Here is a 22,982-nt window from a genome sequence, read left to right as displayed (position 1 = left end):
CAAGTTAGATAACAAATCGGTATCCTCTTGAACAGGGAACAGGGGTGCAGCATTTTATGGCTTTACTATCTGCCTTTGGTTTGAATGAACTAGCATGAGTCTAACTAAAGCAACCTGAGTTACTTATGTGAAATAGGGTGAATAAAGGAGAGAGGGAAGTAGTAGGGCCAGATACTTTCACCTTGGACTATGTTTTTCCACTATCAGATTTTGAACTATTAAATAGTCTGCTTAAAATAAAGATAACTGATACACTTTTTGAAACCTTTTTCACCTACTGATTACCATTCTGATGCAGTACAGGAATCAATGAAACATAAGGCTCTGGTTTTTCACTGTTATGTTCCACAAATTGTTCTTGTCTGAACCGAATTTCCCAGCATGAACACACACGATATAAACCAGTTTTAGTGTATGACAGATACTGACTATAGACAATATTTTGACTGAAAAGATAGACGCATTTGTGTTTAGTAGATGATAGTATTTGTGACATCTACCTGTGAGCTTTCTATTTGTCATACCCAAAACTCTGACACTGTCAACAGCACCAATGGTACCTCTCATTAACAAGGCACCAAATATCATTGAGTATAGTCTAAAATGAAAAATGTTTTCCTCCCTCCACCCTCCCCCACCTCATTAGCCAACTAATTTCTGCCATAGACTTCTTAATGATTTCCTTTACACATCAAAAAAAGTACAAGGTTTACAACTTCGCTTCCGTCATTTACCGATAGGTGGCGACAATGGTAAGTAGTGGTCGAAAGAAACAGATCGCAGACGTCAGGCAGTTAGCTTGGACCTCAGTCAACATAACCTCATTCAAACATTAGTAGATTTGTATCTGCATCATAAAGTTGTTCCTGATTGAAAATCTCAGTTTAAAAGCCTAATTCTCATCATTTGCGGGAGGTGTTACTGTTTTGTTTCAATATGAAGAAGACAGCGGCTGTGTCTCAACAAATGCTCTCAAGTACGTATGGTAAGGACGCTATTAGTGAAAGAACATGTTGCGAGTGGTTTCGATGCTTCAAGAACGGTGATTTTTAACGTCGTAGACCGGCGTTGTGGTGGAAGAGAGAATGTTTTTGAAGATGCAGAATTGGAGACATTGCTGAGTTAAGACTAGTGTCATACTCAAGAAGAATTGGCACGATTAGCGTGAGTGACACATGCCATTCAAAATGTCTCAAGGCTACGGTCATCATTCAGAAAGAAGGAACTTGGATCCCGTGTTAGCTGAAACCAAGAGATGTTGAACAGCGTTTGTGTGTTTGTGAACAGTTGATTCAGAGGCAAAAATGGAAGGGATTTCTGCATCACATTATGACTGGGGATGAAAAATGGTTTCATTATGATAACACTAAACGCAAAAAATCATGGAGACATCCCGTCCATGCTTCCAAATCGACGGTCAAAACGAATATTCACAGCTCCAAAATCATGCTCTGCATTTGGTGAGACATGCTCTGCATTGTGTACTACGAGGTGTTAAAACTGAGTGAAACAATTACAGGTACCCATTATTGAACGCAATTCATGTGTTTGAGCAGAGCATTAAAAGACAAACGGCCGCAATACAGCGAGAGGCTCGATAAAGTGATTTTGCAGCATGGCAACGTTTGACCCCACGTTGCAAAAGAGGTCAAAACGTACTTGGAAAAGTTAAAATGGGAAGTCCTACCCCACCCACTAGATTCTCCAGACATTGCTCCCTCTGACTATCACCTGTTTAAATCAATGGCGCATGGCCTGGCTGACCAACACTTCCAATCTCATGAAGAAGTCACAAATTGGATCGATTCGTGGGTCGCTTCAAAAGATGAATGATTTTTTTGACGCGGGATTCGTACACTGCCCAAAAGATGGGAAAAAGTAGTGGCCAGCGATGGAAAATATTTTGAATGATACATATGTAACCAATTTGTTTCATTAAAGCTTCAAATATAGGGGAAAAAACGGCATAAGAAAAGTTGTACACCTTATACATTTACTTACTGCATTGCAACAAAATGAACAAATGTATTGTCACTTATGTGAACTGTCACACTTAAGTAAAATTTTATATTTGAGGTATTTATTCACACATATACAACAGTAACTTTTATGCATGTTAAACTACTTGCGCTGCTACTCTCTCTCTCTCTCTCAATTTCTTGGCAATATTAGGACATACAACCTATGAAACAATCACTGGGTGTCATAAAATAGAAATTAGGATGCCGCACATGCTGCTTTGTATAACAAAAATATATGTTAACAATTGCACTAAAATACCCTAAATAATTTCAGAATTGCTTAGTGCATACAACAGTAACAAACTTCTACTATACATGTGTAACTTCAGACACAAGCTAACAGCCTAAAAACGAATAACAGTGATTTAGGATTTTTGGAATAAAATATAGGAAATTTGTGTTTTCACCTAATAAATTTCTTTGTGGAAATTATGTACGAGGCGTGTTCAAAAAATAACATGGATTTTCAAACTTCACATGTTACGTTAGTCCAATTCACATGATTTTACTTGTTGTTGTGTGGAAAACATAAATGAAAAGTATCTGCACAATGTCAGGAATATCGAATACTTGGCCTATTGCCAACTGTCCAAAAGGTTACTTGTATTTTGGTAGCATTGGCAATTACTTATTTCATACAAAAATGGATCAGAGAATTTGTATAAAATTTTTCTATGGAGAAAATGGAACAAAGTTTTACAGCTGTTAAATATTGCATTTGGCGAGTCTGCTATGAGTAACATAAGAGTTAAAGAGTATATAAGCTTTTTGAATTAGGCTTTGGAGACATTTAAAATGATGAACAACCTGGACATTCCAGCACAATCACAATCAGAGAAGTCACTTATGATATTAGCATACCAAATGGCGCACACCATAAATTTTTTTTCCCGATGCTTCGGGTGTAAAATTTGCGACAGAAAAATTTGTTGAATTTTGAACAAAAACAGTGACAAATGCAGATTGCTCAGCAGTCACTAGAGGAAGTCAACAATGATGCACAGCTACTGAAATGTGTAATAAAACAAGATGGAACATGGTTTTTTTGGATATGAAAATGAAATTAAAACTCAGTCATCCCAATGGATGCATCTCCGAAACCAAAAGAGCTCGGCAATTGGACTCAAGAGTGAAAGTTATGTTCACTGTGATCTTCAATTTTAATGGCACAGTGCACCATGACTTCCTGCCATAAGGTTGAAAAATCAGTAAGTACTGCTAACAAGTTCAATGCTGTTTGTGAGAAGAAATCTACAGGAGTAGGGCAGAGGAGGGATACCATCCAGATCTGTGCCTAAACAATTCAGAGGTTTGCACCATGATAATATGCCTGTTTGAACTTTGTTGCTTGTTCTGAATTTCTGGTCAAAAACAATACTTTAATGATGACCCAGAAGCCATATTCACCACACATGGCCCCACGTGACTTCCTTCCGTTTCCAACAATAATGAAAACCTTAAAGGGCTGTTGTTTTACAAGCACGGAAAGATTAAAATCACATTGCTGAGAGAGCTAAAAGCTATTCCACAAATAAGTGTTCCATAAGTGTTTTGAGAATTAGAAGAAGTGCTGGCATAAAAGTCTAATAACTAATGAGGACGAATTTGAAGGGGATAACATTGATGTAGAAGAATAAATAAAATTATTTTTTAAAACAGAAAAGACAGAAAAATCCCCATTATTCTTTGAACACACAGTATGAAATACAACATTGCACACTTTCACATATCAAGCACGTGATGGTATCCTTACTTATTCTTAGTTTTTAGAACTGAAACCCAGACTCTTTCTTTTCGGGGGTGATGTTCTAACTGACCAAGCTATCCAGGCCTGGTTGTGCAGCTGGTAAGAGCATTGCCTACAAAAGCCAAGTTTCTGAGTTCGTGTCCTGGTGAACCACATAGTTTTAGTACTTAATAGATTTTTTCCACTAAATTGGGTAAAACTTTATTTTATTAGTACTGATGTACATCTTGATTTTTTTTTTTTTTTGGGGGGGGGGGGGGGGGGGGATGCAGCGGGAGAGTGACCAATTTAAAGTTAAGATACATCAAAAAATGCTCTTGATTACATTCTACAAAGAATATAAACCATATTTTAGACAACACAAAGCTGCTAGTAGAATATACATATATACCTGTCATCATTTTCAGAGCTGCGACCAGAATGAACACTGCCTCTGTCTTCAGAGTATACACCTTGTTGATACTGATGCTGATCCCCATAATACTTTGCATACCAATCAGCATATGCAGCTGGGTTGGTTCTCCTGAGGTTTTCATAATATTTATAACTATAGTATGCCTCATAATGATAACGATCCAAAGCAGGTCGTCCATAATAACCATAACCTAGAAATGTAATAAGCACACGTTACTATCTTAATTACAGAGAGCAGGGAGATGATTGGGAATGGATGCACAGCCAGCATCCTAGATCTACTCAGTGGATTATGTTAACTAGTCAGTAAGTCCGAGTTTTCAACTAGTGTGCCACCATCTATTAGCTCCAGTACTACTATATGAGATGACAAACAAATCTGAGACTGGCTGGAGCAAATGGAGGGTGTGACCATTGCACTGAAATAGTGTGTTACTGAAAGTGTGCTTCAAATGAGTATTTTCAGCAGTGTCGTAGGAGGCTATGAGAAAATGGAGGAGGTGCTGATTTGATTAAAAAAGACCCTGTGTGTTGTGGTATACTATGTCAGCTATTGCCTATGATTTGTTAATATGGAAAATTTGAAGCTGAACTGTGATATTGAGTCTAGGTAACACTGGCTAGGTAAAGTCAATTTTAAGGGTAGAAGAAGGAAATGGCATCCTGCCTTCAACACGACCAAGTCACAACAAGTTCAATATTAAAAATATTTTTTCTTTTAAAATAACTGGCCACAATCACTAATTGCTTTCTTGTCAGATACAAAAAGATGTATTTCATTGTCCTCCGGATTTTCCTCCTTTCAGTGACAAAATTTACAATGTTTCTATTACTTTAAATTCAAATGCAACACTTTGTCCTCATAAAACTTATTCCATTGAATGACAGACTGATTAGAGAGGCAATCAGTTTTCACAATTATACTACATTTACCCAAGTGTAAGATGACCTTGAACATAAGACAACCCCCCTTTAAAAAGAGGCTCTTTGAGACAAATTTGCTTTTTACATATTCTGACTAATCAAAATAACAAACTTTTATTGACTTAAGGGACTTGCCTAAAATGTTAACATTACACCTATTCTAAATTTATGCCATTTATTGATTGTATATTTTGATAATACGAGGAGGAATAAAAGAAACAAAAAGGAATTTTTTACAATAATTTTTATCTTCATTGCCTTTTTCTATAGTTAGCCAGTCGTCTGTGGTATCACTATTTTTAATCATCATCATCATCATCATCATCATCATCGTCATCATCGTCATCATCGTCATCCTAACAAAACAGCTGTGAGACTTAACATCTCTGTTTTCACAAATATACGGCTATTTCTTCCAAATATGTTGGGATTTTTGAGGTTGTGGTTACTATGGGACTTGAGAACATAACTGTTTTTTTTCTGAACACTTGGTGGATTTAACTTCTATACTGATGTGAGATGTTACAATATCTCGTTTCCAAACACATTGTCTGCCCACTGCTCTCACATTGGCTAGGATCAGCAGCTGACACATCCCAATCATTCCCGTCATATCTCACGGTGTGCAACGACAACAGTGCTGCATGAAACACGTAAGTACACCATTGGTCTCAACTTAGACCTTTTGCACCTCCCACAGACATGTACACTATGCGATCTCAAGTATCCAGGCACCTGGCTGATTGGTTGGTTTAAGGGGTTAAGAGGGGGGGGGGGGGGGGGGGGGGACCAAACTGCGAGGTCATCAGTCCCTTATTCCCAGTAGAACAATTACCCAAGGGAAAGAAGAAAACAAAGAAGATGTATGGCACAATAACAAGAGGAAGACCGACACAAGGACAATTAACACTACTATGGACAAAAACAGGAAAAGAAAACCACAGAGAGAGATGCAAGAAACAGGGAGAAGAGGTTAAAAACAAGAAAGCAAATTACCAAGGCTGGCTGACCATGAGAATAAAAAAGGAGAAGCCAGCCACTCTGAAACACGTGAAAACTTCCATCCTAAAAGTCCTAGGGTAGAGGACACAGAGGGACAAAGGACATGTGCTAAAACTGATAAAACCCACCCTCACGAATAAAACTTAAAACTAAAGCTGCTGTTAAGGCATTGTCACCCAACACCAAAGGCAGGGTGCTGGGAAAGTTAAAAGTCCACTTCAGAGCAGCTAAAAGTGGGCACTCTGGCAAGAGGTGGATGACTGTTATTTGGGAGCCACAGCGACAATGAGGTGGGTCCTCGCGACGGAGGAGGTAACCGTGTGCGAGCCACGCATGGCCAATGCTGAGCCGACAAAGGACAACTGATTCCCTGCGAGAAGCCCGCAGGGAAGACTTCCACACATTTGCAATCTCCTTAATGACACACAGTTTGGTGTGCATAATGTTATGCCACTCCGTCTCCCAAAGTAGGAAAACCTTGCGGCATAACACAGAATGCAGGTCAGTTTCAGAGATGCCCATCTCCAGGAGTGGTTTCTGCACTGCCTGTTTGGCCAGCCTGTCAGTAAGTTCATTGCCTGGGAGAAGGGACCAAACTACGAGGTCATCGGTCCCTTGTTCCTAATAAAACAATGCCACAAGTGTGAGAATAAAACAGACAAGACATATAACACAAAACAGAAAGAATGGAAAAGCCACAAGAATGAAGGGAAGGCAACGAACATTAAAAGGAACAAAAGAGGACAAGAAAACAACAGAGAGACGCTAGAAACAGAAGAGAGTAAGACATGAAAGCAGATTACAGTGGCTGGCCAACCACAAGAATAAAAACAGAAAGCAAGCCAGTCTGCAACACATTACAACAACCACTCTAAAAGTAATAGGGTGGAGGACACAGAGGGACAAAGGACGTGCTAAAACCTACATAGAAGTATAAAACCCACTCTCGCGGATAAAACATAAAACTAAAGCTGCTTTGGAGGCATTGTCACCAAACACCCAAGGCAGGGTGCTGGGAAAGTTAAAAATCTGCCACAGAGCGGCTAAAAGTGGGCAGTTCAGCAAGAGGTGGACGACTGTCATTTGGGAGCCACAGCGACACTGAGGTGGGTCCTCGCAACGGATTAGGTAACCATGCGTTAGCCATGTATGGCCAATGCGGAGCCGGCAGAGGACAACTGATTCCCTGCGAGAGGCCTGTATGGAAGACTTACACACACTCATAGTCTCCTTAATGGCATGCAGTTTGTTGTACATGCTGTTCTGCCATTCCGTCTCCCAAAGCCGGAAAACCCTGTGGTGTAAGACAGAATGCAGGTCAGCTTCGGAGATGCCTATCTCCAGAAGCGGTTTCCGCGTCACCTGTTTGGCCAGCCCGTCAGCAAGATCGTTGCCGGGGATTCCGACATGTCCTGGGGTCCACACAAACACCACAGAACATTGGGACTGTTTCAGGGTATAGTTGGACTCCTCAACGGACGCTACCAGAGGGTGGCGAGGGTAGCACTGGGGATGGCTTGTAGGCTGCTCAATGAGTCAGTACACAGGAGAAATGACTCGTCAGGGCATGAGCGGATGTACTCAAGAGCACGAGATATGGCCACCACCTCTGCAGTGAAGACACTGCAGCCAACTGGCAAGCAGTGCTGCTCAATATGTTCTCCATAGAAATATGTGAAGCCTACATGACCATCAGCCATTGAGCCATCGGTGTAAACCACTTCAGAGCCCCGGAACACGTCTAGAATTGAGAGGAAGTGACAGCGGAGGGCGGTGGGGTTAATGAAGTCCTTAGGACCATGCAAAAGGTCCAGACGAAGCTGCAGTGGAGGGACACCAGCCTCCACCAGTATGCTAGTCACCGGACTCATCCTAAAAGCACCTGTCACTAACTGAACCCCACAGTGGTGCACAGGGTCGAGTTAATGCAATGCTGAAGGCACTGCCGAGCCATAAACCACACTCCCATAGTCAGTTCGGGATTGGACAAGGACTCTGTAGAACTGCAGCACCGTACAGCGATCTGCACCCCAATCGGTGTTGCTCAGGCAATGGAGGGCATTGAGGTGCTACCAGCACTTATGCTTAAGATGACGAAGACGAGGGACCCAAGTCAATCGAGAGTCGAAAAGCAGTCCTAGGAATTGATATGTCTCCACTACAGTGAGTGGATCATCATTACGGTAAAGTGCAGGTTCCGGCTGAACAGTACGATGTCAACAGAAGTGCATGACACACACGACTTTCCAGCTGAAAACTGGACGCCGTGGGCTAGATCCCATGACTGCGCCTTGTGGATCGCTCCCTGGAGGTGCCGCTCAGCAACAACAGTACTGGAGCAGCAGTACGAAATGCAGAAGTCGTCTGCATACAGAAAAGGTGAGACGGAGGGCCCGACAGCTGCTGCTAGACCGTTAATGGCCACTAAAAATAGAGAGACACTCAATACAGAGCCCTGCGGGATTCCTTTCTCCTGGGTATGGATGGAACTATGGGAGTCACCAACTTGGACAAGGAAAGTACAGAGCAATAGGGGGTTTTGGATAAAAACCGGGAGTGGTCCCCAAACACCCCACTCATACAATGTGGCAAGGATATGATGTTGCCAAGTTGTGTCATATGCTTTACGTAAGTCAAAAAAGACAGCAATCAGGTGTTGCCGTCTGGAAAAGGCTCTTCGGATGGCAGACTCGATGGACACAAGATTATCAGTGGCAGAGCAACCCTGGCGGAAGCCATCCTGACATGGAGCCAGGAAGCCACATGACTCCCGGACCCAACCCAACCGCCGACATACCATATGTTCCAGCAGCTTACAAAGAACATTGGTGAGGCTGATGGGCCGATAGCTTTCCACATCAAGTGGGTTTTTACTGGGTTTGAGCATGGGAATGATGGTGCTCTCCCGCCACTGCGATAGAAAGAAGCCATCGCACCAGAGCAGGGTGAAGATGACAAGAAGATATCGCTTGTAGTCAGATGAGAGATGTTTAATTATCTGGCTGTGGATGCAATCGGGCCCAGGAGCTGTGTCGGGGCAATGTGCAAGGGCACTGAGGAACTCCCACTCTGTAAATGGGGTGTTATACAGTCCACTGCAGCATGTAGTGAACGAGAGGACTTTCTGTTCAATCCGCATTTTTGAGGGTGCGAAAGGCTGGGGGGCAGTTTCCGACGCAGAGGCTCTATCATAGTGATCAACAAAGTGCTTGGCAATCGCATCTGTGTTGGTAGAGAGCATGCCATTGATGTTAATGCTAGGGACACCTGTTGGGGTCTAGTACCCAAAAAGATGTCGGATCTTCGTCGACACTTCAGAAGGTGATGTATGGCACCCAATGGTCGACACGTACCTCTCCGACACTCCCGTCTTTTGTAAGCAGGCAAACGCAGCACTGAGCTGCTTAAAGGCTATTAGGTGCTCTCATGAAGGGTGCCGTTTATGTCACTGTAGAGCTCGCCGATACTCTTAATTGCCTCAGCGACTTCTGGCGACCACCAAGGGATTGTCTTTTATTGGGGACACCATAGGGAACAGGTGATTGTGTTTTCCACTGCAGAAGCGATTGTTGTAGTGACCTGCTCAATCATATCACCGATGGCACCATTTGGGGGAGATTCAACAGTGACAGCAGAGGTGAAGGCTACCCAGTCTGCCTTGTTTAAAGAAAATTTGGGTGGGCGTCCACAGGCATGACGCCAGAAGTCCTGGGTTGCAAACTGATAAATCAATGGCTTAGTAACTACCATGAGCCACACTGAAATGTGTGACAGCCCCAGTATTTAAGAGGCATTGGTCGAGTTGGGACAGTAAATTTTCAACATATCTGCCACAGTCACTAAGCATGCTGTTACCCCACAAGGGGTTATGGGCTTTAAAATCTCTCAAAAGTAGGAAAGGTTTAGGAAGTTGATCAGTCAGTGCAGCCAATACATTCAGGAGTACCGCAGCATCTGCAGGGAGATTATGTTGCAGACAGTTATTTCCTGCATCGTCCATACCCTGACAGCCACAGCTTCAAGAGGAGTTTGAAGGGGGACAGGTTCACTACATACCGAGTTCAGGACATAAACGCAAACTCCACCTGACACACTATTATATTCGCTATGGTTCTTGTAATATACCCTGTGGCCGTTTTCCTGGAGGGCAATGCTGAAAACAGGTGTACAGCTTAACAGTTGCCATAACTCAGCCATGTGGTGGAAAAAACCACCGCAATTCCACTGGAGGATGACGGGATCGTAAGACTGGGAAGGCATGAAACACTCAATGAGGCAGTCTATGCCTCAGGGTCACCTGCTGCCAAACTTATTTCCTGAACAGGCTATATCCATTGTATCTGAGGGTCTGGTGAGATCTAGGTCCTCAGCGGATGCCAGATTCTTGATCTCTTCCTCAGACGCATAGCTTGTAGGCAGCAGTGGTGTGGGTGCCAACGCATTTCCCTTGGTCTTCAGGTCATCTTTCTGGATTTCTCACGTTGATCCTTGGGTTTCTCTGGCTGGGAGGGCTTCACTGATTCAGTCTCCGGGACTGAGGATGACCACGAAGCCCTACGACCAGCTGCTTTTGGGCAATTCAGCCACTAGCGGGTGTCATCTTTCACACTAGCAGAAAGCTGGGAAGGGAGTGACCCAAGGGACCCCTTCCTAGCGAGAGGAGCTGAAGAAGACTTACACTTCTCCAGCTGAGAAGATAGTTGGGGGTACGGTGTTCCCAAGGTAGGTGGTGCAGGAGCAACGTGAAGGGAAGTGTCCCCACCATCAAGAGGGCAGGTGTAGTCTTTCGGCTCTGTGAGCTGACTGGAATTCGAGGAACTAATGGGGCTACAACTTTTCTCAGAGGGGCAGCATAAGAGAACGTCATAGCCATAGGATGTAGGCGCTCAAATTTCCTCTTGGCCTCAGTGTAGGTCAGTGGCTCCAGGGTTTTGTATTCCATGATTTTCCTTTGTTGCTGTAAAATCCTGCAGTCTGGTGAGCAAGGGGAATGATGCTTTCCACAGTTGACACAGATGGGAGGTGGGACACATGGAGTATTGGGATGGGATTGACGTCCACAATCTCGACATGTGATGCTCGAAGTACAGTGGGAAGACATAAGGCCGAACTTCCAGCACTTAAATCAGTCCACCGCGGGAGGGACATGTGGCTTGACATCATGGCAGTAGATCATCACCTTGACCTTCTCGGGTAATGTGTCACCCTCGAAGGCCAAGATGAAGGCATCGGTGGCAACCTGATTATCCCTCAAACCCCGACGGACGCACCCGATGAAATGAACTCTTAGTCCCTGCAAGTTCACGCGCAGCTCGTGGTCAGACTGCAAAAGAAGGTCCCTGTGGAATATAATACCCCAGACCATATTTAAGCTGTTATGAGGTGTGACGGTACTGCCCAAACTTGTCCTCTAAATGCTCTACAAAGAACTGAAGCTTTATCCAGACAAAGGAGTCCCCATCAACTCTCGTACGTACAAGGTACCGGGCGAATAAGGTTCGCTGCCATCCTTAGTATGGCATTCCTCCCATGGTGGGCCCAGACAGGGGAATGATTTAGTATCATACTTCCTTGCATTGTACTGAGACTTGGAACGCTTAGAGACTGCTGGCGTTTGATCGCCTGCAAGTGATGATGTGGTACCCTTCCTCGCACGTCATACATCCTGATGTCACCCACTCCGACTGGGAGCCCTCCCCATGGGTGCCACCCAGCCGTAGCAAAGGCCACCTGGCAGGATGGCCATTGCCGGGAGTCCGGATGCCCCAGGGTGACAGGCATCTACTTCTTGGCATACGTGGGGAGTTCACGGCGCAGGCATCAGCAGAGCGATCCCTGTGTTGTCAGGAGGCTACAGCCAACAAGGTACATGGGGCCCCACCACAATGGACTGTCTACCGTGCTGGGTATGAGGTGCAAAGAATTCCATGGTCATCGTTGGTGCATGAAACGACACTGCATAATGGGTGGAGGAATATGCACTTAAGAGATGGAGGATAAGCGGGACTGCAATGCCACGACGAGAAAGCGGGCTAAAGATCTCAATGCACGATGGACACGATGCACCATGTAAGGCGCCCTTTCCCAATTGGTTCGCTCTTCGGTAAAATTTTGAAAAATGGAGGTCAAACCCTACAGGGGACCACCATATAAAGGCCGGATGGTGTGAGACTCCTTTTAGTCGCCTCTTATGACAGGCAGGAATACCTTGGGCCTATTCTACCCTCTGGGCCTGCAGGGGGACACCTGGCTGAAAATGACTTACAAGTTCATGGTGCCCTCCATTGGTAATGCTGGAATTCAATATGGTGTTGACCCACCCTTCGCCTTGATGACGGTTTCCACTTTCACACGCACATGTTCAATCAGGTGCTGGAAAGTTTCTTGGGGAATGGCAGCCCATTCTTCACCCACTGCTGTACTGAGGAGAGGTATCGATGTCGATCGGTGAGGCCTGGCATGAAGTCTGTGTTCCAAAACATACAAAAGGTGTTCTATAGGATTCAGGTCTGGAATCTGTGCAGGACAGTCCATTACAGGGAAGTTATTGTCATATAACCACTCTGCCACAGGCCCTGCATTATGAACAGGTGCTTGATCGTATTGAAAGATGCGATCGCCATCCCCAAATTGCTCGCCAACAGAGGGAAGCGAGAAGGTTCTTAAAGCATCAATGTAGGTCTGTGCTGTGATAGTGCCACGCAAAACAACAAGGGGTGCAAGCCCCCTCCATGAATAACATGACCACACCGTAACACCACCACCTCCAAATTTTACTGTTGGCACTATACACACTGGCAGATAATGTTCTTCACCGGGCATACCCACACCCTGCCATCGAATCGTCACCTCGTGTACCATTATTCGTCATTCCACACAACGTTTTTCCACTGGTCAAGCATCCAACGTTTACACTCCTTACACCAAGTGAGGCGGCGTTTGGCATTTACCAGTGTGGTGTGTGGCGTACGAGTAGCCGTTCGACCGTGAAATCCAAGTTTTCTAAACTCCTGCCTAACTGTCATAGTACTTGCAGTGGATCCTGATGCTGTTTGGAATCCTGTAAGATAGTCTGGATAGATGTTTGCCTATTACACATTACGACCCTCTTCAACTGTCGGCAGTCTCTGTCAGTCAACAGATGAAGTTGGCCTGTACGCTTTTGTACTGTAGGTGTCCCTTCACGTTTCTGCTTCACTAGGGCATCAGAAACAGTGGACATAGGGATGTTAAGGAGCATGGATATCTCGTGTACAGACGTATGACACACATGACACCCAATCACCTGACCACGTTCAAAGTCCGTGAGTTCTGCGGAGTGCACCATTCTGCTCTCTCGTGATGTCTAATGACAACTGAAGTCACTGATATGGAGTACCTGACAGGAAGTAGCAGCACAATGCACCTAATATGAAAAACATATGTTTTTGGGGAAGTCCAGATACTGTTGATTACATAGTGTATGCTACTGTTGAATATTCATCCAATTCTGAAGTCAGTTTGATTCAAAGTGCTGATAGAGTCACACAAATTGCAGTTGAAAAATGGCAGATGTTCATAAAAAGCCAACGTAGGCAGTATACATTCCCATGGTACTGCTCAACACTTCCCTCTCCACACTCGTCTTAGGCCTCTGTCAAGCAACAAAAAATGAGCAACAAAAAGATGGCATAAGCACTGCTACAGAAGTGCTGAAACGATAATGTACCTGTTGGTCTGGGTTGTGGCTTAAGGTACGAGTGCACGTGCAATGTGCAAGACTTGCCCCCATCTGGTCTACACAGCAGTTTCTCCCTATCATCGTTGGATATCCGTTGTATTGCAGAATGGCACCAACCTAGTCTGGAAGTATGAGGGTCACTGAAAATGTCATGGCTACTATTTTTTGTCTTGAAAATGGTAATGAATTAAAAAATTCCGCAATATGCAAATGGAAGATTAGTTCATATGCAAACATTACTTATAAGGATATGGATGAACACACACACACTGCCATAAAGATATACACTCCTGGAAATGGAAAACAGAACACATTGACACCGGTGTGTCAGACCCACCATACTTGGTCCGGACACTGCGAGAGGGCTGTACAAGTAATGATCACACGCACGGCACAGCGGACACACCAGGAACCGTGGTGTTGGCCGTCGAATGGCGCTAGCTGCGCAGCATTTGTGCACCACCGCCGTCAGTGTCAGCCAGTTTGCCGTGGCATACGGAGCTCCATCGCAGTCTTTAACACTGGTAGCATGCCGCGACAGCGTGGACGTGAACCGTATGTGCAGTTGACGGACTTTGAGCGAGGGCGTATAGTGGGCATGCGGGAGGCCGGGTGGACGTACAGCCGAATTGCTCAACACGTGGGGCGTGAGGTCTCCACAGTACATCGATGTTGTCGCCAGTGGTCGGCGGAAGGTGCACGTGCCCGTCGACCTGGGACCGGACCGCAGCGACGCACGGATGCACGCCAAGACCGTAGGATCCTACGCAGTGCCGTAGGGGACCGCACCGCCACTTCCCAGCAAATTAGGGACACTGTTGCTCCTGGGGTATCGGCGAGGACCATTCGCAACCGTCTCCATGAAGCTGGGTTACGGTCCCGCACACCGTTAGGCCGTCTTCCGCTCACGCCCCAACATCGTGCAGCCCGCCTCCAGTAGTGTCGCGACATGCGTGAATGGAGACGTATCGTCTTCAGCGATGAGAGTCGCTTCTGCCTTGGTGCCAATGATGGTCGTATGCGTGTTTGGCGCCGTGCAGGTGAGCGCCACAATCAGGACTGCATACGACCGAGGCACACAGGGCCAACACCCGGCATCATGGTGTGGGGAGCGATCTCCTACACTGGCCGTACACCACTGGTGATCGTCGAGGGGACACTGAATAGTGCACGGTACATCCAAACCGTCATCGAACCCATCGTTCTACCATTCCTAGACCGGCAAGGGAACTTGCTGTTCCAACAGGACAATGCACGTCCGCATGTATCCCGTGCCACCCAACGTGCTCTAGAAGGTGTAAGTCAACTACCCTGGCCAGCAAGATCTCCGGATCTGTCCCCCATTGAGCATGTTTGGGACTGGATGAAGCGTCGTCTCACGCGGTCTGCACGTCCAGCACGAACGCTGGTCCAACTGAGGCGCCAGGTGGAAATGGCATGGCAAGCCGTTCCACAGGACTACATCCAGCATCTCTACGATTGTCTCCATGGGAGAATAGCAGCCTGCATTGCTGCGAAAGGTGGATATACACTGTACTAGTGCGACATTGTGCATGCTCTGTTGCCTGTGTCTATGTGCCTGTGGTTCTGTCAGTGTGATCATGTGATGTATCTAACCCCAGGAATGTGTCAATAAAGTTTCCCCTTCCTGGGACAATGAATTCACGGTGTTCTTATTTCAATTTCCAGGAGTGTAGTATGAGAAAAAAGGCGAAGCATATTTTGTCATTTAAAATGTGCTTTACTGTCAACTGCATCTGTACACAATACTACAGGGCGGGAACGCAGACCTGTGACGTCTTAAGAGTCCCTTGAAATAGTCTTCCGATGAATACATCACACACTGCCAATGCTGTGGAAGATAATGAACACCTGCGGCCTCAGAACTAGCAAATTGTAGGATCTCACACGTGACTGCTGTGGCAATGTCCTCACATGTTCCAAAGTGTTTTTCACACAGTGGCTCTTTCAATTTTGGTATGAGGTCATAATCACAAGGTGATAAGTCATAAATATGAGTATTTCCCATCCCCATTGCACGATCAAATTCCTCACACACTCTGCCATATTGGCTTTCATGTTTTCCTGAAAAGTTAATGCATTGTGTAGACGTCCAAGAAGTTTCTCCCAATTAGCTTCTTTTAGATGTTGTTACAGGAAAGTGCCAAAGTAGTACAAAGCATTAACAGTTTGCCCATGTGGGACAAAAATAGCACAAAATCGCTCCTCTAATGTCATTGGCTATGATAAACATTAACTGTTTGGTGAACCTGGATGACGCCACTCCACAAACTGGCATTTCAGTTCTGGCTCATAGGGCCTGGCCCAAAATTCATCTATGGTGACAATTCTTGCAAGCATATTGTCTCCCTCCCTCCTCATAACGCGCTCGATGCACATGTCAAGTTTTGTAACGTGTCCACTTTTCCATTTCACTCAGTGCATGAGGCACCCATTTTGCAGCAACTTAACACGTGTGTAGCTCGTCACGTAAAATTCTGTTGTCTTCTCAATAACAGTATGTTGCTGTAATTCCTGCAGCATCCATCGTCTGTTGTTCTCCAAGCACAGGGTGATCTGGGTGCGAGAACAGTCCATATGTACATGGACAGGCTGCCCAGATTGGTGCATGTTGGCCACTGCAACTCTCCCTGCCTGGATGCCTCTACCCACTAAGCAACCATTCGGTACAGTAGAGCAGCATTTTCTACAGCTTCCACAAGCTGCTTGTGGCATTATTGTGCATTCCTTCCCTGGTGAACTGCAATCTCCATGTAAGGGTGCTGTACAAGTTGGGTACATCCATCCTGGATGTATGCTCAACTCACACTGTTGTCTTTCTTCATTCTTTGTTCTCCTGGAAAGGACTGCCATCTAGTGTCACATCACATTAATGTGGATTCTTGGGGAGACCCCTGATGGCATGAAGTGCACATAGTTAGTAACGTAGTATTGTGTGTCGTTGCAATTGACAGTAAAACACATTTGCAATGACAAACTTTTTTCATCTTTTTCCTTGTGATGTATATCTTTATGATGGTGTGTATGTTCATCCACCTGCATACATTTAATGTTTATATATGAACTAACCTTCCATTCGCATATTTCAAAAATTTTTGATTCGTTACTGTTTTTGAGACAGTGAGTCTTATATTTTGTGAAGTGATCTAACAATGAAGTACAATGCTTCATTTGCTTTCGAAGTTCTGTCTGCCATTTCTATGAAATAATAGAAGAGGAAGGAAATTATGGCAACAGTAATACATTAAAACTTAACATCAACTCATTCATAGTATACAATAAGAATAGAAAGTAGCTGATATGTTGCTTTTATCTACATAATATACCTTTATTTGCTTGTAGCGCTTGAAAATGTACAAGTTAACATGAAAAATGGAGTTCTCCAACATCAGTTTACACACTTTAGTAATGATTATCCGTAATGACCAAATAGTGGTATGATCCCCAATTACAACATGAGTTCATGAGTTTTGAGCAGAGTTTCATAAAATTAGAATCAGTAGGAGAATACTTGTGATTTTTTGTAGTAGTCAACCACTTTCACTTTTTGAGCAAAGCAGTGAATGGTGAATGGACGAAGTATGCTTTTATTTGGCTATTTAATATTTTGATTCTATTTACTTTGAAACTGAGAGAGTCAACAGTTTTCAATCTTTGTTTGATTGCTACATTTATTACAGGAAACCATAAGAATGAAAACCAAAAATTGGTTATTTCAGAAACCAGTTATTTTGAGCAGTTTTAACACTCAGGTTAAACTGGCTCATCTATCTATAGTCTTTATGCAAGCAGTTATTCGGCTTGGTGCTGATTGGTGGCATTGTTGGATGTCCTCCTGAGGGATATCATGGCAAATTCTGTCCAACTGGTACATCAGATCATCAAAATCCCGAGTCTGGTTGGAAGGCCCAGCCCATAATTCTCCAAGCATTCTCATTTGGGGAGAGAACCAGTGACCTTTCTGGAAAGCACGAAGATAAGGAGTAGAAACTCTTGTTGCGTGCGGGTTGGCAATATCTTGCTAAAATGTAGGCCCAAGATGGCCTGCCACAAAGAGCAACAAAACGGGGTGCAGAATATCATTGATGTTCTACTGTGGCTGTAATGGTGCCATCGATGACAACCATAGAGGTCCAACTATAAAAAGAAATGGTACCCCAGACCATCGCTGCTAGTTGTCGGGCCGTATGGCAGGTGACAGTCAGGTTAGTAACCCGCACCTGTCCGAGGCATGTCCAGATATGTCTCTGGCCTGGAATCTCATCGACTAGTGTAGAATTGTCTTCAGTGATGAGTCCCAATGTCCAGGAAAGACATGTCTGGCGACATTGCAGACAACAGTGGGTACCAACGGGACTGTCACCCACCATATGGCCCAACAGCCAGGAGTGACGGTCTAGAGTGCCATTTCATTTCATAGCAGGACCCCTTTGGCTGTCATCTGCGGCACCCTTACAGCACCGTGGTATGTCGACGATATTCTGTGCCCTGTTTTGTTGCCCTTCATGGCAAGCCATTCTGGGCTTAAATTTCAGCAAGCTAAGGAGTTACGATAACAACTCATCAAAAAGTAGAGGTACTGTGTCATTGAAAGACGCAGAACTTCACTAGCTTTTGGATGAACCACTTTTTGAACACACACTCACTCTCTCTCTTCTCCCCCCCCCCCCTACCCGTCCCCCACCCCCTTTCTCTCTGTGTGAATATTGGCAGCACAGAAGCAGAGGTGTAGATTGTAGATAGTTGCATAGCATAGACCAGCATGTACAGTTGCATCAAACCAGTCTTCTGGCTGAAGACAATGACAACAACTAGGGGTCTTTGCGAAAATCTCTATTCAAGTGAATATGTTAATTACATTCAGATTTAGTTAGATAATTAGTAGATGAGGCTAAATAAATAGTGGATTCTGAGAATCTACACTGCATGTAAACTCAGTGATGAACCACATTATCAACACTCAATACATACTTCAGTTTTACATATTTTATACACAAATCCATAATACAATAATCATAACTGATAATGGCTATTCATTGGCCATTTCAGATTCAATGTGTATAGAATCTGAAAGTGGTAGAAACCAGTTTTGATTGTTTTTATATTATGCGATTATGATTTTTTTAAGGAAGTCTTAATACAGTGGGTCTTCTTATGGAGAGAATGTAGTTCTCTTCGAAATACCAGTCTGTCATAGGTTGAATAAAATTACCAACAATACAGTCTTTGAGCACACAGATAACTCAGTCTTTAAGATACCAAAGAATGGAAAATCCAAGATGGACTGTAACGATATTATGAGAAGGAAAGTTGCTACTCACCATATAGCGGAGATGCTGGCTCGCAGATAGGCACAACAAAAAGACTCTCACAATTAAAGCTTTTGTCCACTAAGGCTTTCAACAACAACAACAACAGCAACACCACACACACACACACACACACACACACACACACACACACACATGACTGCAGTCTCAGGCAACTGAAACCACACTGCAAGCACCGTTTGACGGAGGGAAGAGTCTGGATGGGTGAGGACAGTGACAGTCACTGTCCTCACCCAACCAGCTCCTTCCCTGTTCCCATTCCAGCACTGCGCAGCCATCATTCCACCACGACACCCAGTCTTTTTATGTCTCTCCTTTTCCACTACTTCCCCCCCCCCCCCCCCACCCCTTCCCCACCTCTCCCTTGCCCACTGGTCCTCCGTCAAACCTGCAGCACATCACTGTCCGCCATCCCCACCATACTGCCCCCCCCCTCCCCACTCCAGCCTCCTCCTTACCCCCACCCAGCCGCCACTCCCATCATGCACTGGTGCTGCTGCTCGCAGTGTGGTTTCAGTTGCCTGAGGCTGCAGTCGTGTGTGTGTGTATATATATATATATATATATATATATATATATATATTGTTGATGAAGGCCTTAATGGCCTAAAGCTTTAACTGTGAGAGTCTTTTTGTTGTGCCTATCTGTGACTCAGCATCTCCGTTATATGGTGAGTAGCAACTTTCCTTCTCATAGTCTTTAAGATATGTAATAAATGATTAAGAATAACCCACAAAAGAAGTTTCTCTTATCTCTGGGCACTCAAATATGTTTTCTTTACGTAATGTTGCACAGGGGCCATGCCCATCTATCAGTTTGAAGTGCATCAGAATATTTGATGCATTATTTTGTTCTTCCATTTCTTTCCATCAATAGTTACGGACTGTTAACACAGGCGTATTCTAGAAGGCACTGACTCCCGAAACCAAAGTACAGGCATATCTAGAAGGCTATGGTTCAAATGTAAACAAAGATCTGAGAATATATTATTTCGTAATTTCATACGTGTGTGGTTTTGTAGTTATTGTGTGTTGTTTTGTTTCTGTGTGTGTGCATCCTGTGCAAAAAATGCCGATAGTAGAGATATTTAGCCCCAAACGAAAGTTTTGCGGCAAAGAGTTCCAAACACAACCTAATAATATACATCAGTTGCTTCAAAAGTCACCCGCAGAAACTGTGTCTATAGGCAGTGCTTCTAGACCTAAACTTTTGCTTTCTGAATGTAATAAAAACATGCCTAGTAGTATTGTGAGCAGCAATAACAACGGAAATGTTATTGTGAACCTAAATATGCTCTCAAGACTTTTGAAGAGCGTTGTGAAATGTAAGTACTGCAATTGTAAAGATAGTATTGACGTTTCTGAGGACATTTCAGCAAGGAAGGGTCTTTCAAGTCGGTTAGTGATTGCCTGTAACTCGTGTAAGATGCACAGTGATACTATGACATCACCAGTAACTAATAGTCGACTTTACAATGTAAATATTCAGTTTGCTTTTGCATTGCAATGTATTGGAAGGGGAAGGAAAGCTACCCAGACTTTTTGTGCAGTGATGGATTTGCCTCCACCGAGATTTGACAGATACAATAAATTGAAACATAATGCTTTATGTGGTGTAAGTGAACATTCAACGAAAAGAGCAACAGAAGAAGCAGTAGCCTTGCCTGAGAATACAGGCATTGTAGCAGCATTTGATGGATCTTGGCAGAAGAGAAGTCATACTTCTCTCAATGGGGTTGTGCCTGCCACATTTATTGAAACTGGTAAGATACTAGATTACGAATGTCTAACAAAGCACTGCCAGGGTTGTTCACGTAAATTTATTGCCACCCAAGTTTGTGTAAAGAACTTTGATGGCCCAAGTGGAAACATGGAAACGAAAGGAGTTCTAAACATTTTAGAAGATCAGAGGTCAGTCATGGTGTGAGGTATGTAGGCTACTGTAAAGGACACACTACAGCTGTTAATGACAGACCATATGAGGATACACTGATAGAAAAGCTTGAATGTGTTGGGCATGTACAAAAAAAGAATGGAAGCTCGGCTGAGAAAATTATGTAAAGACTTCAGTGGAAAAAAAAAAAAAAACTGTCAGACAAAAACACGTAGGTGGTCCAGGTCATCTTACAAAAATTGAAATTGATTCTTTGACTCAGTATTATGGGCTAGCAATAAGGAGAAATGTGGGAGATTTGGAGAGCATGAGATGAGCTGTTTGTTCAACACAGAGTGTCAACAGTTGAAACCCCACAGCATGGTTTGTGTCCAAAAGGGGAAGATTCGTGGTGCAAGCACTGGTTGAGCAATGCTACAGGAATACAATATACCCACAAGCATTCTTGATACTAGGCAATTAGGCCTATATAAAGGGATCTGGTAAATAAAAATCTACTTAGGAAATGTATGCTTGGTCTCTCTCAGAAAGCAAATGAAAGCTTCAACTGCTGTATATGGGAGAGAATACCCAAAACTGTATTTGTTGGGTTGACAGTGCTGAAGATCGGTGTAATGGATGCAATAATGACATTAAATGATGGTGCAATTTCAAGGATCAATATTATGAAGAAATTGAACATCTAGACAGGAAGGAATATGGCTTCAGCTCTAACTGCTATTAAAAAGCGACGGGTAAATGAAGCAGAGGCAGCTGCTGAAGTTGCTACCAAGGAGTCAAGGATAAATAAAAGAATGAAGAGAAAGAGTATGGAGGATAAGGAAACAGGATGACAACTGGAGTATGCAGCTGGAATGTTCTAAACGAGCTTAGTGATAAGTTATTAAATCTGTAAATCTTCTTTTTTAATTTACCAAAAACTTGAATTTTCATCATTCAGGTACACTTTTCTCCTACATGACTGAAGTTAAACTCACAAAAATTGGTACAGATATTTAGAGTGTCCTCCTCTACCTCCCTTGCCTACTATTTCCTGAAAAATTTATAACATGATGATGATGATGATGATGATGATGATGGTGATGATGATGATGATGTCGGTGATATTTGAGCTACATTTTTAAATATTTTTTGCTGTAGTAGAATAAATTACTTATCTTTTCACAGATCAGCATCAGGGAAGGAAATTGGTGGCACAGAACACTTATGTGAATATTGTCTGTACTCTGACTCTTTTTCCAAGCTGTGCAGTCAGTGGTTCCAAAGAAAATGGTACTGCAGTGAAATAATGTTCCATTTTTATACTATTATAAATATTGTTGTAAATACCAAAATATAATACATATCTCAACGATTTTTTGGGAAATGCTTTGACTAATGACCCTAACTGTGTGTAAGAATTTTATCTAGGGGTTTTCCTCACACTGAAAGAGTGGTTATGCAAACGTTTTAGATGATGTAGTATTCATTAATCAAATGTCTCATGCGCTAGAAACTAAACCATAACTTAGTATGAAAACAGTTATTATTTTTAAGTTAAATGTGAAAATCACCAATTTGTACTGCAATTTAAGAAAGCATTCAAAATGAACAACACTTTTTATTCAAATATTGTTTTATTTGTTATTTTACCCATGCCAGATATTGTGAACTCTGCGGCCATTAATGATTGTAGATGAGTAATCCAACCCGCCACAAATACTTGTAAAAAATGCTTCATTTCAGTGCCCTAAACAGGCTTCAGGCATTTGTGCCCATCTTCAGATGGCTAATTAATGTAATTGGAAATTTCAGCCTCTGAAGATGCTGGAAACTGGTTATGGCACTGAAGTAAAGCATTTTTAAAGTATTTGTGATTGGTTACCTTATTCACCAATAATTGTTTTATTTGACAAGTGACACAACAAGAA

At 43.5% G+C, this 22,982-nt stretch overlaps 1 protein-coding gene across 3 annotated transcripts in view; it reads right to left on the bottom strand.

The window, feature by feature from the left end:
• The window catches only part of LOC124723218 (protein transport protein Sec16A-like), a 228,572-nt gene that overhangs the window by 95,713 nt on the left and 109,877 nt on the right, over positions 1–22,982 (bottom strand). For all 3 annotated transcript variants that reach the window (XM_047248405.1, XM_047248404.1, XM_047248406.1), the window contains exon 11: positions 4,160–4,373. In XM_047248405.1, coding sequence (XP_047104361.1) covers positions 4,160–4,373 — 214 coding nt within the window. The remainder of the gene's footprint in view (positions 1–4,159; positions 4,374–22,982) is intronic.

The sequence above is a fragment of the Schistocerca piceifrons genome, chromosome X (genome assembly GCF_021461385.2).
Source record: "Schistocerca piceifrons isolate TAMUIC-IGC-003096 chromosome X, iqSchPice1.1, whole genome shotgun sequence".
Lineage (NCBI taxonomy): Eukaryota > Metazoa > Arthropoda > Insecta > Orthoptera > Acrididae > Schistocerca > Schistocerca piceifrons.
Note: the sequence above shows the minus strand (reverse complement) of the source record. Positions and strands in the feature narration are given on the sequence as shown.